Raw genomic sequence first — 22840 nt, forward strand, 5'->3', positions numbered from 1 at the left:
TAGGCTGGCTTGGTGACCTTGGACATCTTTCTTAAAGTATGTGAGCTCAGTTTCTGCTTCTATAAAATGGGGTTCACAGTATATCTTTTATGGAGTTAATATAATTAAACATCTTGAACAATGCTTTATACATGGTATCTGCTCAACAAATTTATATATGATATATACACATATGCATACCTATACACACGTATGTATGCACAATTGTGCTAAAAAGAGCTATGCTGGAGATTACAATTTTCATCATCAAGAAATCAGTTGTAATTCATCTTTGAGTGTGAATGGAAGATTTGAGAGCAGATGTAGACAGTGGGAAGAGATGACTGAGGAGAGAACCTGGATGTATCAACTAAAAACGAGGAACCTATGAGATAAGCTGAGGGCAGAGCTGTCAAGAATATTGGAGAAGAACTGAAAGAGACATCTTAGTAGATGCCAAGCGAGGATGGAGTTTTCTAAACAGGAGTAGCTAACAGCAGATGCTACAGATGGACTAATACAACTCGGACTAAAGGAATCCCTGGCTTTTGTTAATGAGGAGGGCTTTGGTGGACTTGCCAGAAGAATTTCAGCAAAGCAATGGGAGAGAGGCCAGTCTCAGTGGCTCACGCTTGTAATCCCAGCACTTTGGGAGGCAGGAGGATCACTTGAACCCAGAAGTTTGAAACCAGCCTGGGCAACATAGTGAGACCCCATCTCTACAAAAAAATAAAAAATGATTTTAGGCAGATGTGGTGGTGCGCTCCTGTAGTCCTAAATCCTCCAGAGGTTGAGGTGGGAGGATCACTTGAGAGCGCAGACGTGGAGGCTTTTGTGAGCCGTGATTGTGCTGCTGCCCTCCAACCTGGACAACAGAGGGAGACCTTGTCTCAATTATTATATTAAGAAATGATGACAGGAGCCATGTGACAGTGAATTCAAGATTGGAAATGAGAGAAAGGAGGCAGCAAGTTCAGATGACCTTTATTTTTTTTTAACAAAATTGGACAAAGAGTGGTAGTTTCTCAGAAGCCTGACTGATATATTCAATCATCTATTGACTTCTACCGACATTTCCATTGGATGAGTGATAGCTATCACAAATTGTCCAGTCTAGTCCAGACTGGACTAGACTGCTCGCCCTTCCTTTCCTTTCCTTCCCTTTCCCTTTCCCTTTCCCTTTCCTTTCCTTTTTTCTTTTCTTTTCTTTTCTTTTCTTTTCCTTTTCTTTCTTCCCCTTCTCCCCCTCCCTCCCACCCTCCCTTCCTTCCTCCCTCCCTCCCTTTCCCCCTTCCCCGCTTCCCCTTCCCTTTTCTTTCTCTCTGACAGAGTCTCACTTGTCACCCTGGCTGGAGTGCAGTGACACAATGTCAGCTCACCGCAACCTCCGCCTCTCAGGTTCAAGCAATTCTCCCACCTCAGCCTCCCGAGTAGCTGGGACTACAGGAACACGCCACCATTTTAATATTTTTTACAGGCGAATATTTGTATTTTTAGCAGAGGTAGGGTTTCACTATGTGGGCCAGGCTGATCTTGGACTCCTGACCTCAAGTGATCCACCTCCCTAGGCCTCCCAAAGTGCTGGGATTACAGGCATGAGCCACTGTGCCAAGCCCAGTCTTTCTTTAAATGTCACTTTCTCAATGACACCCTTTCTGACAACCCCATTTAAAATTGCTGCCCTGCATTCTGGTTCCTCCATTCTGGCTTTCTGTTCCCCAAACTCCCAGCCCTATGACATCTCTTCTAAAATACCATTTAATTCATCTAATTTACTTATTGATTTTATTTCATACTTTTAGTGAGAAAAATGGAAACTATTTGAGGGCGGGGGTTTGGTTAGTTTTATTCATTAACATATCATCAGTATTTAAACCAGTGCTTGACATTCCCCCCCGCTATTGTTAGAGGGCAATAGGAAAGCAGTATGAGAATGAAAGAGTCTAGAGCATGCAATTGAGGGGGCTCTAGAGGAGAAGGAGAGATAGAAGGTAATGCAGAAATATGAGATAAAATCCCATAAGAGGCAGACATCGGTGTTGTCAAGATCATAGATAAATGAAGAAGCTTTTGGCAAAGTAGAGAACTCTCTTTCTTTGACACCTGACGGAAGGAATTAAGGATGGCTGACGATGACATTGGAGGTGGAAGAGAGATAAATATGTTTGTTAATGCCTATCATATTCTGTTTTCTTGGTTGGTAGTCAGGTTTATCTGTTGAGCTTTATCTGGAATACTTCTGGCTAGAGGAAGTGTTTGAAGGACCAGTTGGGTGACAGAGCACAGATTTTGAGAGAGAGCGCCAGGGAGATGTGACCTATCTGTCATTCAGGAAGTTTGGCCCTGAAAGTCCCTAAAGACTTGCTGGCTCTCCCTGAGGTCCCAGCCTGGTAAAGAAATAGAAAGGACATATGGGTATGCTTGGTTGTGCTTGGCCTTCTCTCTGTGCCGTTCAGTGTATGGGAAAGCCACATCCCGAAACCTGTTTGACCGTCCTGAAGGTATAGGTATTTTCCTCACAATATATTTCCTGGTTTGTCCTTTCAGAAACTTTTCAACCCAATTTGTATGATTTCTTGTGTTGACTTTGCTTGACTCATAGGGCTATCTTACTTTCCCTGTCTCTGTCCTGTGCAGAATTCTAGTCATTACTTTGTGAACCCCAAGGGATGCTCTAAATTCATTCTTTTTCTGCCTCCTCATCCCCTAGAATGTGATGCCTCTCTCGGCGGGATTATTCAAGAGTGAGCACAAGAACCCCGTGCCACAGTGTCCCCCGCGCCTCCACGTGCAGTTCCTGTCACACGTGCTGTGGAGCAGAATGCCCAACCAGTTTTTGAAGGTAGATGTGTCTCGAATAAGTGAACGCCAAGGCTGGTTGGTGCAGTGTTTGGATCCTCTGCAGTTCATGTCTCTTCATATCCCTGAGGAAAACAGGTCAGCCCCATGAATCCGGGACATTCCAATTGGGACACTTGGGATTAGCCTGCGGCCCGGGGCTTCTGGTAGTGGTGCAGGGCGGGGGTAGTTCTAAAGAAACAAAATGAAATTTACGAAGGTCTCAAGTCTTTTGGCAATGGAGTCGTTATTCTGCGTATTCCAAGTTTACGTTTATTTCTCAACCACTTTGTTACTGAAAAAAATTATTCTGCAGTTGAAGGTACCACGTGACGGTTTCTTCATTCACTCTTGTGTTACTTACCAGACAACAGCAAATAAAAATTCAGACAAGTGCAACTGCAATCCAACTTATGACTTAGTAGAGTACTGTAGTAGAGAATTGTGAGATATTAGAGATGGAATCATAGGAATCCCATATGATTCCTATGTTCAGCCCTTCATTTTATAGATGTAAAAAACTGATCCCAAGAGATATTAATGAAAGAAAATTGGGGAAATACTGTGAGTGCCTTGGAAACAAGTTTATATGCATTCTAGGCAGTAATAATAGTAACATAAAGTACAATAAATACTCAAAGATAGCTTTGTTTATGATTTTCTATTTTTCCATGTGATAGCCAATTAAATTGCAGAGATTTCATTTAAGCAGTACTTCTTATCAATAAGGAGCTAAGTTTCTAAGTTTTGGGCCAAGATTTCCCTCCCAAAATGCCATTGAAATGTTCAGTCACAAACTGAGTAAAAACATGTCATGAAAGTAATGCACAAACATATTTGTATGTTTTAAGTCTTTAATCTGAAAATAATTATTGAAGCCAGGTCCATTTTTATATCTTTAGATGTTCTTGGCATTTTTGATTTTAATATCTTTAAAATTTAACCTATGCTTTGGAAAACAGTTTGTCAGTTCCTCAAAAAATAAAACTATAGCATTACCATGTGATCTAGCATTTCTACTCTTCATATATACCCAAGAGAAATTAAAATATGTCCACACAAAAACTTGTACATGAAAATTCATAGAAGCATTATGAATAATAGTAAAAAAAAGGAACCCCAAATGTACACCAACTTATGAATCAATAAACAAAATGTGATATATCTATATAATATTATTTGGCAGTAAAAATGATTGAAGTGCCAATACATGCTACAAAATGCAAGAACTTTGAAGACATTATGTTAAGTGAAAGAAACCAGTAACGAAAGCATATTAAGTGAAAGAATCCTACTAGTGTGGATTTTATTTAATTGGAAAGTCCATGATAGACAAATCTTTAGAAACGAAAGTAGATTAGTGGTTACCTAGGGCTAGGAGCACAACAGGACTGCTAATGGGTACTAAATTCCTTTTGGGGTGATAAAAATGTTCTAAACTCAATTAACGATAATTAGTTATCGTTATACAACTCCATGAATATACAAAAACTATTAAATTATGTATTTTAAGTCGGTAAACTGTATAGCATGTAAATTACAGCTCATCAAAGATGTTTTAAAACAAAAGAAAAACAGAAAAATTAATCTGGCTAGTTAATTATTTTTATGTATTAAATATGTATTTACATATTTAATGTAATTAGATGTCTTTCATAACGTACTCTTGAGATGGTTCAGTTTGATTTTAATTTTTTTTTGTGAGAAGAGTTTTATCATAATTTTTCATCTGATGGTGTTTTTTAAGAAAATACTGAACAACCAAAACGAACATAACGTTTGGGAAGGAATTCTTGTTTGTGAAGGAAAACATTGTGTCTCTACTTAGCATGGAACTTTAACATTATAATTTAACATTTTGGCATGCTATCATTGAAAACCAACATAACACCTTGTCTCAGTAGTTTATAATGTATATTAATTGCCTATGATAGATGTATATGTATGTGAATGGATAATTTAAACTCCCACTAAAGTTCATAAAGGACTTAAGGGAGTTTTCCAAATCATATGCAACAGGAATGTATAAAAATGTGTCACTGGCATCAGGCCGTAGAAAAGATATGGAAAGGAAACTAAAACTGAGGCTAAGAGCGACACATAGTCATTTATACCACACCGGTTGGTAGAGTCGGGGCCCACATTAATTTCATTCTTTCTAGCAGCTGCAGAAAAATATGGTGAGTTTCAAAATCCAAATTCCAAAAAAGGAAGTCTGAACTAGCGTGGTTGAGAAGAATCTGATGTCCCAATAACATGACAAATCATTAATATTTTAAAGTTTGTTATGGCGGTAGATGTACGTCAGTGTGTACTTTGTTTCTCCTTAACACATGTCACAGTTGATCATTTAATTTGCTCCATTTTGGTCAGCGGGGGTGGTTTACTCCCTCAATTGGATATAAGCTCCCTGGGGACAGGAATCATGTCTGTATTATTCACCATTGTATCATCAGTGCACAGTGTTAATACATAATAGACATTCAGTGATATTTGATGAACTATTGAATGACAATGACATATGAAAGAAATTTCTCCACTAGAGACTTTTTTGTTGTTTATTTGTTTATTGTTTTGAGGTGGAGTCTCGCCCTGTTGCCTAGGCTGGAGTGCAGTGGCGCGATCTCGGCTCACTGCAACAGATCCTTGATACAATGGAGGAGGAAGGAGGTGCTAGAAAAGTGTCAAATTCTATGTAGAAGAAAATCTGTAAAACATCTAGAAATGATTAAAAGTTCTATGCAGCCGTTAAACATGTCATAGAAAATTAAAAGAAGACATAGGTTGGGTGTCCCAAATCCCAAAATCTGAAATTCGAAATGCTCCAAAATCTGAAACATTTTGAGCACTAGCGTAATGCTCAAAGGAAATGGAGTAGTTCACATTTCAGACTTTCAGATTCAGGATGCTCAACCGGTAAGTATAATGCAAACATTCCAAAGTCTGAATCAGATCCCAAATCCAAACACTTCCGGTCCCAAGCATTTCACATTAGGGATGTTCAACCTGCACTGTCTATTCCCATGACTTTTTGCCTTCACATTTACAATGTATACTGTTTTCTCCTCTGAGTCAGATTTTCAAAACTCATTCATTTCGAATCTTACTACCCCTCTCCTCCCTTCTACAGATCTGTTGACATCTTAGAGTTGACAGAGCAGGAGGAGTTGCTGAAATTTCACTATCACACTCTGCGGCTCTACTCAGCCGTCTGTGCTCTTGGGAACCACCGGGTGGCCCACGCCCTGTGCAGCCACGTGGATGAACCTCAGCTCCTCTACGCCATTGAGAACAAGTACATGCCTGGCTTGCTGCGTGCTGGCTACTATGACCTGCTGATCGACATCCACCTGAGCTCCTATGCCACTGCCAGGCTCATGATGAACAACGAGTACATTGTCCCCATGACAGAGGAGACGAAGAGCATCACCCTGTTCCCTGATGAGAACAAAAAGCATGGCCTTCCAGGGATCGGCCTCAGCACCTCCCTCAGGCCACGGATGCAGTTTTCCTCCCCTAGTTTTGTAAGTGTTAGTAATGAATGTTACCAGTACAGTCCAGAGTTCCCACTGGATATACTCAAGGCCAAGACCATACAGATGCTGACGGAAGCTGTTAAAGAGGGCAGTCTTCATGCCCGGGACCCAGTTGGAGGGACTACTGAATTCCTCTTTGTGCCTCTCATCAAGCTTTTCTATACCCTGCTAATCATGGGCATCTTCCACAATGAGGACTTGAAGCACATCTTGCAGCTGATCGAGCCCAGTGTGTTTAAAGAAGCGGCCACTCCAGAGGAGGAGAGTGATACACTGGAGAAAGAGCTCAGTGTGGATGACGCAAAGCTGCAAGGAGCTGGTGAGGAAGAAGCCAAGGGGGGCAAGCGGCCCAAGGAAGGCCTGCTCCAAATGAAACTGCCAGAGCCAGTTAAATTGCAGGTAATCAGAACAAGAGATTTGGGTGAATTTCAGAATGACTAAGCATTAAGGTATTGGAACATGCCTTTGTTTCTTTCTGTGTATGTGTGTTTATTTCTTTGCATTCCTGTGTAATGGTAGTTCTTCATAAAATTAACTTCCTGTTCTTCTCCGCTTTATTCATTAGCCATCTCCTCTTGTTTCATACATGTTTTACCTTCATTACATTGGAATACCTGAAATACAAGCCATCAAATACCCCTTTCTACCCCTATTTCCACTCTTACCAACCTTAGAATGCTTGTTTACCAGTAGATGCACCCATTTTCACATAGCAAGGTCTTACTTTCCCCTCGTATGCTTTTGTTTTGGTGTTTTAAGACAGGGTCTCAGTCACCCAGGCTGGAGTACAGTGGTGGTGGTGCAGTCATAGCTAACTGCAGCCTAGATCTCCTGGGCTAGAGCCATCCTCTCGCCTCAGCTTCTGCAGCAGCTGGGACTGTAGGCATGCCACTATGCCCAGTTAATTTTTTTTTTATTTTTAGTCAGAATGAGTTCTCGTTATGTTGCCCAGGCTGGTGTCAAGTGATCCTCCCTCCTCATCCTCCCAAAGTGCTAGGATTACAAGTGTAAGCCGCTGCACCCAGCCACCTTAGTGTGTGTTTAAGGAATCAGACACATTGGCTGTCTTGATGCTCATCAAGATGTCTAAAGGGTCCTTTATTAATGTCTCCTCTATTTATTAAAGTCAATTTGATGTTTGCATCGCTTACCTGATTTTTTGCTCCTCGTTCCTTTAGTCAGCATTGACTGAAGCCTTACTCTGGGTATGCACTTAGGGGAAACACAAGTGAACCCTGCCTTTCAGAAGCTCACAGCCTCTAAGGAAATATGCACTCTTTTATGCATTAAAAAATCTTATTGCTAATTGCATTAAATACTTAGAAGGCAAAGAATGGATTACTAAAAGAACATTTAGACTGCATTACTGTTAGAAAGATAAGGGGGAAGACCCCTCAGAGATTGTGACTTTTAAGCTGAGTTGAGATTTAAGAGTTATGCTCAGCAGTTAGAAGGAAAAGGAATGGGGCAGGGTGTTCTAGGTGCTTTCCATGCAAAACAAATAGGCCAGCAAAGGTCCTGAGGCAGGAAAAGGCCAATGTGGCTACTGGAGAGAGGAAAGAGAGTGTGATCTAGTATCTGGTTAGTCAGAAGGCTTTCACGCTGGTCCAAACTCTAGGAGACCATGCTCAGAGGAGGGTGGGGCAAAGGAGATGGAGAAAAAGGGATGGACACTGTGACTACTTCAGAGACAGCATTGAGAGAAATGGTTATATTGCAGATGGCGACACAGAGGGTTTTAAGGTCCTCTTTGACACTGTCATGTATTTATATCACAATAAGTATTGAGCATATAGTTTTTTTTAAATTTCCCAGAGCGTTCTCTTTTAGAAATGTTTCTACCAACATACTCACTCAGTTATAAATCCTTTTGGTTTTCAGTAGGAGAAAGACCCAGCTAACCACTGAATGAATGAGCATTCACCACTTAATTGTCTTAAGTTTAGATTTCTGGAATTGGTACAGCAGCTCAATGAAGTCATCCGTAACCCAGATCTTAACATCTTTCTGCTCTGTGATCCTCAGCCTGTGGTTTTCTTCCTAAAATGCTCACCTTATTCTTTCTGCAGTAATCATGTCATCACCCAGTTACACTCATTTTGAAAGAAGGGAATTCTAGTCTCTTATCACTGATGGAATATCTTTCCCAGAAGACCCTTAGCAAAGTTTCCCTTATGTATTTCATTGGCCATTGCACCTGTGGCTGAAAGGGAGGTTGGGAGGGTAAGTGTATTAGTCCGTTCTCACACTGTTAATAAAGATATACCTGAGACTGAGTAATTTATAAAGGGAAAAGGTTTAGTTAAATCCCAGTTCCACATTGCTAGGGAGGCCTCACAGTCATGGCAAAAGGCAAATGAGGAGCAAAGTCACATCTTACTTGGCGGCAGGCAAGAAAGCATGTGCAGGGGAACTCCCATTTATAAAACCATCAGATCTTATTCACTACCACAAGAACAGCATGGGGGAAGACACCCTCATGATTCAGTTATATCCACCCAGCCCACCCTTGACATATGGGAGTTATTACAACTCAAGATGAGATTTCGGTGGGGAAATAACCAGACCATATCAATTAGCGTCCACTAAAGGGACATTTGTTTGCCATTTTTGCTTAGATAAATTATGTTTCAGCTCCTGGGACCAAGCACGTTGCTGCCTATACAAAATCAGAATTCTGTTTCTAAGAGAGAAGAGTAAGCAACTAAGGATGTTTACCACAGATCATGATTTGATACACATTATTAAAGGATTTAGAAATTAAATTTGACGTCTTTTTGATGGTCTTCTTAGATGTGCCTACTGCTTCAATACCTCTGTGACTGCCAGGTCCGGCACCGGATAGAAGCCATTGTAGCCTTTTCAGATGATTTTGTAGCTAAGCTCCAAGACAATCAACGTTTCCGATACAACGAAGTTATGCAAGCCTTAAACATGTCAGCGGCACTCACAGCCAGGAAAACAAAGGAATTTAGATCACCACCTCAAGAACAGGTACAGACATTAAATGAAAATTCTTTGTATTTATTTTGGCTTTTAGTCATTCAGGATCTGTGCCTTGCAAAATTGTATCGTAAGTCACACGTCTTGTTTTCCTTGTTCTGTTTAAACTCATCAAGTTGATTTAGTTAGTATTCTTAGTTTCACCAAAAAAATTTCTTTGGTTAAACAAAAGAGGGACTTATTAGAAGATACCAGGTATATCACAGACTCTTTGAGAAGGCCAACATATGCCAGAGTCCAAAGTTCTTCAAATAGGAGCAAATTTCAGCCACAAATGGGTCTTCATCATCTTCCACTCATAGGAATTTTTGATTCCTAGGACTCGATGCTAGAGGCTTTCCATAGAAGAAACACATGTCTCTTCCACCTTGCTTGCCGGAAGACTGATGACCTGTCTGTGGTTCTTCCTCTCATTGCTTACCCCCAAAGTCAGGCCTCCTGAGGGTACAATAGAACCAAGAGCACCTGCCTGAATCAGAAAATTGGGCTAGTTTGGGGATGTGAATTTTCTGGAATCTGCCTCAGAGTGTGGGAAGTTACCCAGGTGTAGGGATGGTGGTTAAACAATGTAATTCACAGATGTCTTTTTTGATTTCTTACCCTTACCATTTGCTTCTCTATCCAGGGTAGCTCAGAATGAAAGTGTTTATAGGGACTAATTGCGGATTTTTTTTTTCTCACCAGAATGTAATTTCTTTGAGGAAAGGTCTGTGGAATTTTCTTAATTGTTATAAACAGCATTTATTGAGCAGAGAACAGGTCCAGCCTCTTCCAGATTAACTCTGTTAAACTATTGTTGGGAAACTTTTGCTTCTGGAAAGATGGAGTACATGTGCTTTTCCCGATTCTTCCTTTTAAGTACAACTAAAACCTTGGACATTACAAAGAAGACAACATAAGAAGACTCTGAAAGATAGATGAAGGAAGGTTAACTACAGAACTCAGGACCCAAGGAACAACATGGTGGTGAGTTCCCTGGGTTTTCTTTTTGCCTCATCTATCCCAGATTTGAAGCTAAAGAAGCCGGCAACCAGGAAACACCAACGGGCATAGACAGGAAAAGCTGCAACAAAAGCCTCCTCTCTCTAGACAAAGGATCAGGAAAGGGGCAGCTTAGCAAGACAGAAATGTGTTAGATAATAACTGCACTACTGCAGCCAAAAATCACAGAGAAAACTGTTCCCCACCCACAGTGGGCACAGGCCGAGTGGGGAACCTTGACTTCCACTCTCACCAGGCTGTAACAAGGTGTCCCAGTGGAGGACAGAGCTGCGACTTTATCCCCGCTGAGTAGTAACAAGGCCCATTTCTTCCAAAGTATCAGTAGAGGTTGCAGAAGGAGAAGTAACAAGACACTCTTACCCTTTCTAGCAAGGGTCACATCAGTACACTAGTGAGGAAGCAGAACTTTTTACCCCTGCCCGCCAGTGACAGGCTCCCTTCCCTCCTCCAGATGTCCAAGGAGGCTGAGTGGGAAAATGGACTTCCCCTCCCACCTGGCAGCAATAAGGTACCCTGAGCCCTTCTCCTGCCGGATGGGGTCAGAGGAAGTCAGGTAAAACAGAGTTATAAATAAGACCCAGAGCTCCTAGCATAATCCTCAAAATGTTGAGATTTCAATTAAAAATCATGTGTGTGAAGAACCAAGAAAAACTTGAGTGAAAAAAACAATCAATAAACACCAACACTGAGACAACAAAGATGTTAAAATTATCTGATGAAGTTTTGAAAGCAATCACCCTGCAATTCCTTCAAAATGGGGGGAAAAAAAATAGAAAGCCTCAGCAGCAGAGAAACAAAATATATAACAACCAAATGGAAATTTTAAATCTGAAAAATATAATCACTGAAATTTTAAAAGTCAATGAATGGGCTTAAAAGCAGAATGAAGGGAGAAGAAGAAACAATCAGTGAACTGAAGCGAGGGTGATATCAACTATTCCATCGAAAAAAAGATGAATATAACAAAAGATCTAACATTTGTGATGTTGGAGTCTCAGAGGATAGGAGAAAGAGGGTGAACTGAAAAAAGCTGAAGAAAATAATGGCTGAAAACTTTTCAACTTCAGTAAAAGATATGAAGTGAGAGATTCAAGAAGATGAGTAAATTCCATATAGGATAAACATAAATCTATACCAAGACACATCATAGTCAAATTTCTGAAAAAATTAAAGACATAGTCTTCAAAGAAATGACACTAACTACAGAGGGATAAAGAACTTGAGTGACAGCAGATTTCTCATTGAAAGTATGGAGGGCAGAAGGAAGTGGCACAACAATTTTCAAATGCTGAAAGAAGAGACTATCACCCTACAGAGTTCTGTGTACCTAGAAAATACTCTTAAGGAACGAAGGGGAAATAAAGATATTCTCAAACGACAGGAAGTTGTAAGAATTTGACTACAGCAGACCTACACTAAAAGAATGCTAAAGGAATTTTTTAAATATAAGGAAAATGAAAAATGAAGGCAATTTGGAAAATTCAGAAAGGAAGAAAGAACACTGGAAAATGTTATAATATGGTAAATACAGTGCATTTTCTTCTCCTCTGGAGTTTTCTAATTTATGTTTGATGGTTGAAGCAAAAATCGTAAAACTGATGTGTTTCTAAATACATGTATAAGGAATATTTAAAAATTATAAACAGAGGAGAATAAAGGAACATAAAGGGAGATAAGGTTTCTATCCTTTACTGAAACTGAAGTCTACTGGTGTCGACATTGTACCATCTGGTACACCGTCAATACCAGTAGACTGTATGTTAGGTATGTATATAAAGTAATACACAGAGCAAGCACTAGAAAAGCTGTACACTGGCCATCAGAGAAATGCAAATCAAAACCACAATGAGATACCATCTCACACCAGTTAGAATGGCGATCATTCAAAAGTCAGGAAACAACAGGTGCTGGAGAGGATGTGGAGAAATAGGAACACTTTTACACTGTTGGTGGGAGTGTAAACTAGTTCAACCATTATGGAAAACAGTATGGCGATTCCTCAAGGATCTAGAACTAGATGTACCATATGACCCAGCCATCCCATTACTGGGTATATACCCAAAGGATTATAAATTATGCTGCTATAAGGACACATGCACACGTATGTTTATTGCAGCACTATTCACAATAGCAAAGACTTGGAATCAACCCAAATGTCCATCAGTGACAGATTGGATTAAGAAAATGTGGCACATATACACCATGGAATACTATGCAGCCATAAAAAAGGATGAGTTTGTGTCCTTTGTAGGGACATGGATGCAGCTGGAAACCATCATTCTTAGCAAACTATCACAAGAACAGAAAACCAAACACCGCATGTTCTCACTCGTAGGTGGGAACTGAACAATGAGATCACTTGGACTCGGGAAGGGGAACATCACACACCGGGGCCTATCATGGGGAGGGGGGAGGGGGGAGGGATTGCATTGGGAGTTATACCTGATGTAAATGACGAGTTGATGGGTGCAGCACACCAACATGGCACAAGTATACATATGTAGCAAACCTGCACGTTGTGCACATGTACCCTACAACTTGAAGTTTAATAATAATAAATAAATTAAAATAAATAAATAAATAAATAAATAAAAAAGAAAAGCTGTACAAAGGGATACCCTGAGAAGTACTACAGATAAATCAAAATAGGATGCTAAATATTGTTCAGGTAATGCATAGCAAGTCAGTAAAAATCAGAGAGAACAAACAAAACCACAGGTGAAATGACAGACTGAAGTCATAGCATATCAATAATTATGCAAATATAAATAATCTAAATATACCAATTAAAAGAAATTGGCAGAGTGAATTTAAAAAACTCAATCCAACTATATACTTGCTATGAGAAACTCACTTCAAATGTAATAATGTATACAGATTAAAAGGGAAAAGTTAAAGGAATATGTATTATTAAAATATTAATCAAAATAAAGCAAGAGTAGCTATGTCACATAAAGTAGACTTTAGAACACAGAAAATTACCAAGAGACAATGATAATACACAATGGTCAATCCACCAAGAAGATAAATATATATGAATTAAACAATAGAGCAAAATATGTGAAGGCAAAACTGATAGAACTGTAAGAAGAAATAGACAAATCCGAAGTTATCATTGCAGACTTCAAGACTCCTCTCTCAGTTGACAGAACAGCTAAACAGAAAAATCAGCTATGATACGGGAAAACTCCACACTATTATCAAATAATAGATCTATCAAGATTTGTAGACTACTCCACCAAACAACAAAGTACACACTCTTTTCAAGTGTCCATAAAACATTTGCTAAGATGGAACATATCCTGGACCATAAAATAACCTCAAGAAATTTTTAAACGTTGAAATCATACACATTTTTTAAATCACATTGTAATCAAATTAGAAATCAGTAACTGGAAAATCTCCAAAGTCTTAGAGATACTAAACGACCCACTTCTAAATAATCTGTGGTTTGAGGAGGAAGTCTGGGGAGAAATTTAAAGATTCATTAAGCTGAAAGAAATTGAACACATCATATTTGAAAATTTGTGCCACAGCTAAAGCAAGGCCAAGAGGGAAATTTATAGCACTCAGTGCTTACATTTAAAAAGTGGAAACCACTCAGATCAATAATCTAACCTACCACTTCAAGAATTTTGAAAACAATGATAAAATAAACCTAAAGCAGGCAGACAGAAGTCACTAATGTAGATAATAACAGAAAGTAATGAAGCTGAAAACAGGATAATAGAAAAAAATGGATCCAAAAGCTGGTTATTTAAAAAATAACAATAAAATTGACAAACCTCTCAAAAAACTGACAAAGAAAAAAAGAGAAGATACAAATTACCCATACCAGGAATGAAACCACTTAACACCCTCCTGACATCAAGTGATCATATGGGATTTTTTTCTTCTCACCTTTGAAATAAGATAAGTAAATGAGGTGATGAATATGTTAATTATCTTGATTTAATCTTTCTACAATATGTACACGTATTGAAACATCACATGGTACCCCCAAAATACATACATATAATATTTGCCAATTAAATACATATTTTTAAAGGATCATATGGGAATACCCGCATACACACTATATGATTCCATTTATGTAACATTCTGGCAATGACAAAACCAAAGAGATGGAAAACAAATTTGTGGTTGACTTAAGGATGGGGGCAGAGAGAGGGATGTGGGTGTGGTCATGAAAGGGTAACAGGAGGGATCTTTGAGATAAAGGAATTATCCTCTGTTTTGACTGCACTAAAGTTGCTATCCTGGTTATGATATTGTACTACAGTTTTGCAGAGTGTTACCATTGGGGAAACTGCATAAAGGGTACTTGAAGTCTCTCTGTATTATTTCTTACAATAGCATATACATCTGTAATTATATCAAAATAAACGTTTAGGGGAAAAAATCACATAAATGCCACAAAGAAATTCTAAAATCGTTTCTTAAAGGAAAATTACGGGAAAGCATCTTTTTTTTCCAAATTTATAAATTTAATATTATTGTTCAAACATAAATGGAAGAAAGTTTCCCACAGTTTAACTGAACCATTAATGTTAGCAGCAGCGTAGTTATCCCTTATAAAGATTAATCATGCCTAATACGAAAATTCAAAACCCAGAATACTCCAAAATCCAAAACATTTGGCGCACTGACATGATACCACAAGTGGAAAATTCCACATGTAAATACTTAGTACAAAGTTTATTTCATGCACAAAGTTATTTAAAATATTTTATAAAATTTCCTTCAGGCTATGTGTGTAAGATGTGTATGAAACATAGGTGACTTTCATTTTTAGACTTGGGTTCTATCCTCAAAATATCACATTTGTATGCAAATGGAGCTGGTCCTCTCTATCTGTGGGTTCTACATCTATGGATTCAACCAACTGTATCTTGAAAATATTCAAAAAAATTCTACAAAGTTCCAAAACACAAAACTTGAATTTGCTGTACACCCAGTACTATGTCTAATCCACTTAAATGAAGTGATGTGTCAGCACTGTATTAGGTATTATAAGTAATTTAGAGATGATTTAAAATATGTGAGAGGTTATATGCAGTTTCTGTGCCATTTCATATAAGAGACTTGATCATCTGTGGCTTTTTGTCTCTATGGAGAGTCCTGGAACCAATTCTCTGTGGATTCTAAAGGATGATTATATTCCAAACTCTGAAAAAAAAAAAAAATCCTATATCTGAAACACTTCTGGGCCCAAGCATTTCAGATAAGGGATACTCAAACCAATGTTACTTTTCAATTATATTTTTCCTTTTTTGTGTCTGTGTTCTTCTCAAAAAGAGTTCTTTTAAATATTCAATAAATGTTTTATAAAGTAGAGATGTTAACTAGAAAATAATGGAAATTTAGGATAAGCGTAATACAACACTTTTAAAAAATAGCCTTTAGATCTCTTAGTTAAGAATTCTTAAAGTATACAAGAGTGTAGCATATTGTGGAATTGAGAAAGAAGAAAGATTATATAACTATTTTGCAGCTTGTTAAGCTATGAATGATTTGATTTATTCTGCAGTACTGGTTAGATTGCGTGATGGACACCTGTGGAGGAATAATTTATGAACAATCAGAGATTTTGAGCATTTTTGCTTTTATGGTAGTTGCTGTGCCATTCTTTTTTTTTTTTTTTTTTTTTTGAGACAAAGTCTCACTCTGTCGCCCAGGCTGGAGTGTAGTGGCATGATCTTGGCTCACTGCAACCTCTGCTTCCCAGGTTCAAGCAATTCTCCTGTCTCAGCCTCCTAAGTAGCTGGGACTACAGGGGTGCACCACCACACCCAACTAAGTTTTGTATTTTTAGTAGAGATGGTTTTTCTCCATGTTGTCCAGGCTGGTCTCGAACTCCTGACTTCGTGATCTGCCCGCCTCATCCTCCCAAAGTGCTGGGATTACCGGCGTGAGCCACTCCGCCCAGCCCTGCTGTGCCATTCTTGAATTCACCTTTCTTTTCTTTCTCCTTCTTCCTCTTTCTTGTTTTTCAAACTTTCAGATCAATATGCTTCTCAATTTTAAGGATGACAAAAGTGAATGTCCGTGTCCAGAAGAAATTCGTGACCAACTACTGGATTTCCATGAAGATTTGATGACACATTGTGGTAAGTTCTTTTTAATTAAAAGCTCTTATTATGTGTTTTTAATCCATATATCCTGAGACAAAATTAAGCATACATGCGAATATCTTCACGAATACACACAATACCTTTTAGAAGATTATATAAAAACATGTATTATTATGCAAAATGACAAATAACTGTCCCTGTGTGGGGAGTCCTGAGGGACAGAGAAATCAGAGATGCAGTTAAACTGAATAGAAGATGACCAAAATTCTTTCTCTCTTTTTCCTCTTTCCATCAGTGGCAGGAAATGGGAAGGGGGACATGTGGCCAGGCGCCTGCGGCAGGGACATTAAGGCTGGATTAGTCAATGGGTACAAAGTTTCAGTTATACAAGATGAATGAATTCTGGAGATCCACGGACAACAGGGTGATTCCGGTTCACAATACTGTATTGTGCACTTAAAAGTCTGTTAAGAGGGTAGATGTCATGTTAAGTATTCTTAAAACAACAACAAACAAACAAACTCCCCGCCCCCAAAGAAAAACAAAGAAGCACTAAGAAACTTAGAGGTGATAGATTTATGTCTGTTCCTGGTGGTGATGGTTTCATAGATGGATGCGTATGTCCAAGCTCATGCATATGTCCAAGCTCATGTTGCATAGATAAAACATGTACAGTTTTGTTTATAGTAACCTCAATGAAACTGCTTTTTTTTTTTTTTCTTTTTTAAGAAAGAAATTTCATCACAAACAGTTGTATTTAAAGCAGTTGAGGGAGTACTTTCTGGAAAAATTAGACTATATCTTTTGAAATTAGTGAATGCCTATGGAAACCCTACACTGAGTTGTGTGTCAGTAATCCAGATCTGTTAAGGGAAATCTCCCCTCCTTTTATTCTAAAAACTTTAAAAATGGAATCGATTAGGTATTCTGGATGTGTGTGTGTGTTTTTATTCCTTTATACAGTGGTGTAGATGAGGTCTGATGATTTAATAAAAGAAAATGAACCAGCTGTTTTTAAAGTTACAGATAAAAATAATACCACTGGTTTAACCTTTGGTTATCTTATTTTAATGAAGATAATAAAAACACCACTTTGCATATTAATTTGGTTTATGAATGAAGTACCACTAAATGACTCCCAGAAAATTATACTACGTGTGTGTATATGTATGTGTGTGTATATGTGTGTGTGTGTGTATGTGTATATATATATTTCTACAAGTATCCCTTATAGAAATGTGTGTATGTGTATTTATATATATATTTTTTTCTACAAGTATCCCTGTATTTCTAGTATCCCTAGAAATACAGGGATACTTTAAAACTTTAGAATTATTGCTTCAGATATAAAGCTATAAAGGTTTAGGGTACCTAATTATGCCTGTTCTGTTTCTCAACTAACCAAAATATTGCTAAAATTTTTGGAGGCAAGAGAGGAGAATTAAAGTCCCGGGGGAGTGGTTTAGGCAGGGCTGGACTGTAAGTCTAGGCAGACAGTATCTGAAGTCTGAGATGACCAGGGGTCAGCCAAAATAGCAGGATTGAGCTTTGCCCCTAAGAGAGTCTTTTTGGTGTCTGCTCAGTGTTATATTTTGTTCTGGGTGGTAGCCCTGAGCCCACAGGAATAGAACAAAAAGAGAGAGGAAGAAAAGAGGCTGACAAGTGAATGTTATTTATGAGGGCTGGTAAGCAAGATTGCTTAACTTAATGTCAGACATTTTTTGACATTTCTCTAAGTTGTGCATGAAAGAAATTGCAAGGCCTCAGAATTATTTGCCCAAGTGTATTATTTAAACATTTTTTTCTGACTCTCTGTTTTTTTATACTAGGAATTGAGCTGGATGAAGATGGGTCTCTGGATGGAAACAGTGATTTAACAATTAGAGGGCGTCTGCTATCCCTGGTAGAAAAGGTGACATACCTGAAGAAGAAGCAAGCAGAAAAACCAGTTGAGAGTGACTCCAAAAAGTCCTGTAAGCAGTCTAAGAGGGCACTGGCAAAATGACCCAACGGCTAACACTTAACTCATCCTTTAAACGAATGTTATACTAGATGAGCCAGTGAGATAATTGAGTTTGCAACTTCCAAGAATCAGACTCTTAAATAGATGCCTGTAGCTCCTAGAAATAGACAACAGCATCAGTCTATGTGTCTAGCAACAGACTCAGAGGTAGCAGCATGATAAGGATGGATAGTCTCCATAGAGAACTAGAAATTTAGGTATTTTATCAGAGATTATGAAGAGAAAGTTAAAAGGAAGTATGGTAATTTAGCCTTCATATCTAAATATGAGGTTGATTTTCAGATATTATTGCATCAAATTAAACTTTTTTGTTAAAATTTAAACAGATATTGTCTTTATATCTTGGTTCTGAAATATTTCCTAAACTGTTATACACTTCTGGTTGGTCCATATCCTGTTTAAGAATAATGGCTGCTACTCCTTACAACCAAACAAGCACCCTTAGGCTCTGAGTTCCTCGGGCACAGCACTCTGAGTAGGTTTGAGGGATCTAGCCAGCCTACTTTTTACTTCTCTTCTAAGACTGCATTGATTTTAAGATGCAGCAATGGTTTCTTAATAGCTTTCCCTAAAATAAAAAAAAAATAAACTATGAAAACTTTTACAGCACTTTTTTTCTTACTTACAACAGAAAACCTTTATTCATACAGTTACTTCTAAATTTATTTTTCAGTGTCACAGTCACAAACTTGAGTCAAGTTTTCTTTAAAATCAGAGTTCCATAAAGTCTCGCTCCATCACCCAGGCTGGAGTGCAGCGGCGCCTTCTCGGCTTACTGCAACGTCCGCCTGCCTGTCTGTCTGCGGAGTAGCTGGGATTATAGGCATGCACCAAGACACCTAATTTTTATATTTTTAGTAGAGACTGAGTTTTACCATGTTGGCCAGGCTGGTGTTGAACTCCTGGTCTCAAGCAGTCCACCCACCTCAGCTTCCCAAAGTGCTGGGATTACAGGCGTGAGCCACTGTGCATGGCAGAGTTCAACGTTTCTTATGAATCACTTTCTATTATTATCAAGTTTATGATCTTGAGTGATTAAAATGACTGTGGTTTTGAGATATAGGGGATTATATTGGCATTTTATTTGCATTTTGTGTTTGGCTAAAAATGGTAGTTTTTGTTTTTACTTAAATAATTTCTAGATGAAAGTAAAGCAGCCTATTTTGAAAACCAGTCAGCATATTAATGCTAGGATTAAGTGCCTCATCGTGCACGAATTGGTCACCCCACTTAATTTTGGTAATTTTGCTGTTTATCTGAAAAGATTTGGACATTTCTATTGCTTTTAAATTTACTATGTTTCATGTTACATTGCAAAGTAATTTTCTATGTATGTAGTAACTTTTCACTTTAATATAAATTCACAATCAAATCCTTTCGAAGACATTTTAAATGACAAATATGGATACAACTTTAGGTGAAAACATAATTATATGTAGTCACTAGTGCAAGTGACTCAACTGAGGAGACAATTGGATAAACAGATACTTTCTGAATGTCCATGACTGAACTTTATAGGGATAAATGACGTCAGGCTTTCTGGGAAGAAAATAATAGAACAAAACAAATAAAAGTAGTAGGACACCTTATATTAATTGCCATACCTTCAATTACATATGAATTGCCAATAGTAATTTTGAAAAAGTGATGTAACTATAGCTTATTTAATTATAAGAATGATTTTTAAAGAAAGGTTTGTATATTGTTTTATCCTTGCATGATTGTAACTGATCTGTATTGAAATATGTATCATCCAATGAAGGTTATTTTCTTCAAAGAATATCTAGAGCCTTTTCAAGTCTGGTACAAATAGAAATGCCAATTTGGGGGTACAGGATATGGACTTGAAATGTCCAATTGATTTGTCTTCTCTTATTTTTCTTTTAAAAAATACCCAAAATGACTTGGCAGCTACTCTGCAGCAGCTGATCTCTGAGACCATGGTCCGATGGGCTCAGGAGTCTGTCATTGAAGACCCCGAGCTGGTGAGGGCCATGTTTGTGTTGCTCCATCGGCAGTATGATGGCATTGGGGGTCTTGTTCGGGCCCTGCCAAAGACCTACACGATAAATGGTGTGTCCGTGGAGGACACCATCAACCTGCTGGCGTCCCTTGGTCAGATTCGGTCCCTGCTGAGTGTGAGAATGGGCAAAGAAGAAGAGAAGCTTATGATTCGCGGATTAGGGTAAATTATTTAACGACTACAACCCTTTGTTTTATAAATGTTTTCTTTCTAATTTTTATCCCTATAGTAATACAGTAGCTACATTGATAAAAATATATTGTCTGGATTACATGATCATTATACTAAATTGTTTTTCTAGAGATAGAAACAAAAGCTAAGTTAGAAAATTGCTCAGTGATGAAACAAGACTAATTTCACAGTGTGGCACACAGCCAATATCTTTCAGTGTTTTTTTTTAAGTCTCATAGTAATGTACAATAATATATAAAAACATAGGACAATAAAAACACATTGATCCATAGTTCTATGTGGCATTTAACACATTGAAAAAAGAAATTAAAAAACACATTGAAATCCAAGGTGGGTACTGGGAAATATGAGCAGGAAATGATAAGGAAGCTTGTCTTTATCTACTGGGCCTTGGAAAAAGAAGGGGTAGGAGGAACAACTTTTCTGAGAATCCAGCATCATGAGCTTACACTTCATGTGGATATGGCGGTTAAGGTTAATATCCCATATTCAAGAGTGAGGATAAAAAAGATATTTCAGAATATTTACTTACAGACCCTCATTGGAAGACCTTCTAAAATTTTTATGCTACATGTTAATATATACACGAGGGACAAGAAAACAGAATTTAGAGAAAAAGAATGGGATGCAATAAGTTGTACTGAGTATACTACTGATTTATACATGTATGAATCTAAGCAATCATTAATAATAAGCTTGTGTAGTTTGGGGATTTGAAAATAAGATGGAAAAATTACCTATTGAGTCGTGTTCACTACTCAGGTAATGGTACAACCGAAGCCCAGGCTTTTTTTTTTGTATTGCACTAAAAACCCAGACTCCTCCATGACGCCATATATGCATTTAAGAAATCTGCATTTGCACCCCCTAAATATCTAAAATACTTTTTAAAATAATTAAAGATAAAGAAAAAATAAGATGGAATCAAAATCATAACAAAGATAAAAATTATGTAAAGCTCTATGATATTCATTAGGAATAATACCTAAACATAAAAATGTAGAACTCTGGAAGATAGGATGTTAAACAGTGATGAGAAGACAAATATTTAGCAGAAAAAAAAAGCTAATGTAGTTACATACATACCAGGCTAAAGAAGACATAATAAAGGTAACTGCTACATGAATAAAATAGACCAAAAGAAACAATAAAATTGATCAAAGAAACTTAGAGTTAATTCTTTGAAAAAAATGAATAAAATAGAATATAAGGTTTTTTTTTTTTTTTTTTTTGACAGAACTCAAATATAACCCTGAGGGAAGAAAACAAATGTGTAATAATACAGATTGTTTCATATCATTTCTATACATTTAACTCAGAAAACAATATTGCATATTGCTCATGAACCTATTAAGTATTTAAATTATAAAAATGGACTGAAAGGTTCTATTAAAAATTCATGGTAATTGTTGCACACTAAAAATAAATGTACTAATGGGACAGAAAGGGAAAGCAAAAAAGCCAATTGAGAAAAGCAAATATTATAGTCTTTATAACTGTATGAGCATAGATAGGTCTTATTTGAGTACTAATATTTAAATCTAACCCGAGGAAGCCTCTCATAAGAAGATATCTTAATTAACCAAATGAAAAAGAAAACCTTCCAGGAAATGGAGATCACATTCTTAACACACAACAGTAATATGTGCCATTAAAAAGTAAATCATTCAGTAGTGATAAAACTCAAAATGATGTTAAAAAGCAAAATGCTTCTTTTCATGGTATTCAAAATATTTAATACAAGAGAGAGTCTTAGTAAATGACAGCCTGACTGCTATTTAATTTACCTAAAACTAAAAGCAAATGAGATTTTAAAATCAAGTTACTTCATTCAAAGATTTGAATGAATGAGACAATAAAACGGAAAAAGATGCCTTTGTTTACCTAGTTTGTTCTGGCATGAAATAAGTCAGACCCACATTAGACTCGGGCACCAAGTAGCTTTTCTGACCTATGCCATATAAAAGCCCTCTTCATTAAAAATAATATATACGGTCGGGCGCGGTGGCTCACGCCTGTAATCCCAGCACTTTGGAAGGCTGAGATGGGTGGGTCACGAGGTCAGGAGATCGAGACCATCCTGGCTAACACGATGAAACCCCGTCTCTGCTAAAAATACAAAAAAATTAGCCGGACATAGTGGCGGGTGCCTGTAGTCCCAGCTACTCGG

General features: G+C 37.8%; 1 protein-coding gene across 6 annotated transcripts in view; it reads left to right on the forward strand.

Moving 5' to 3' along the window:
• Positions 1-22840, forward strand: part of RYR2 (ryanodine receptor 2) — a 783951-nt gene that overhangs the window by 555299 nt on the left and 205812 nt on the right. For all 6 annotated transcript variants that reach the window (XM_073011864.1, XM_073011860.1, XM_073011862.1 and 3 more), the window contains 6 exons: positions 2690-2916; positions 5948-6752; positions 9147-9347; positions 16363-16468; positions 18262-18405; positions 20367-20640. In XM_073011864.1, the coding sequence (XP_072867965.1) occupies positions 2690-2916; positions 5948-6752; positions 9147-9347; positions 16363-16468; positions 18262-18405; positions 20367-20640 (1757 nt within the window). The remainder of the gene's footprint in view (positions 1-2689; positions 2917-5947; positions 6753-9146; positions 9348-16362; positions 16469-18261; positions 18406-20366; positions 20641-22840) is intronic.

The sequence above is a fragment of the Chlorocebus sabaeus genome, chromosome 25, assembly GCF_047675955.1.
Source record: "Chlorocebus sabaeus isolate Y175 chromosome 25, mChlSab1.0.hap1, whole genome shotgun sequence".
NCBI classification, from domain to species: domain Eukaryota; kingdom Metazoa; phylum Chordata; class Mammalia; order Primates; family Cercopithecidae; genus Chlorocebus; species Chlorocebus sabaeus.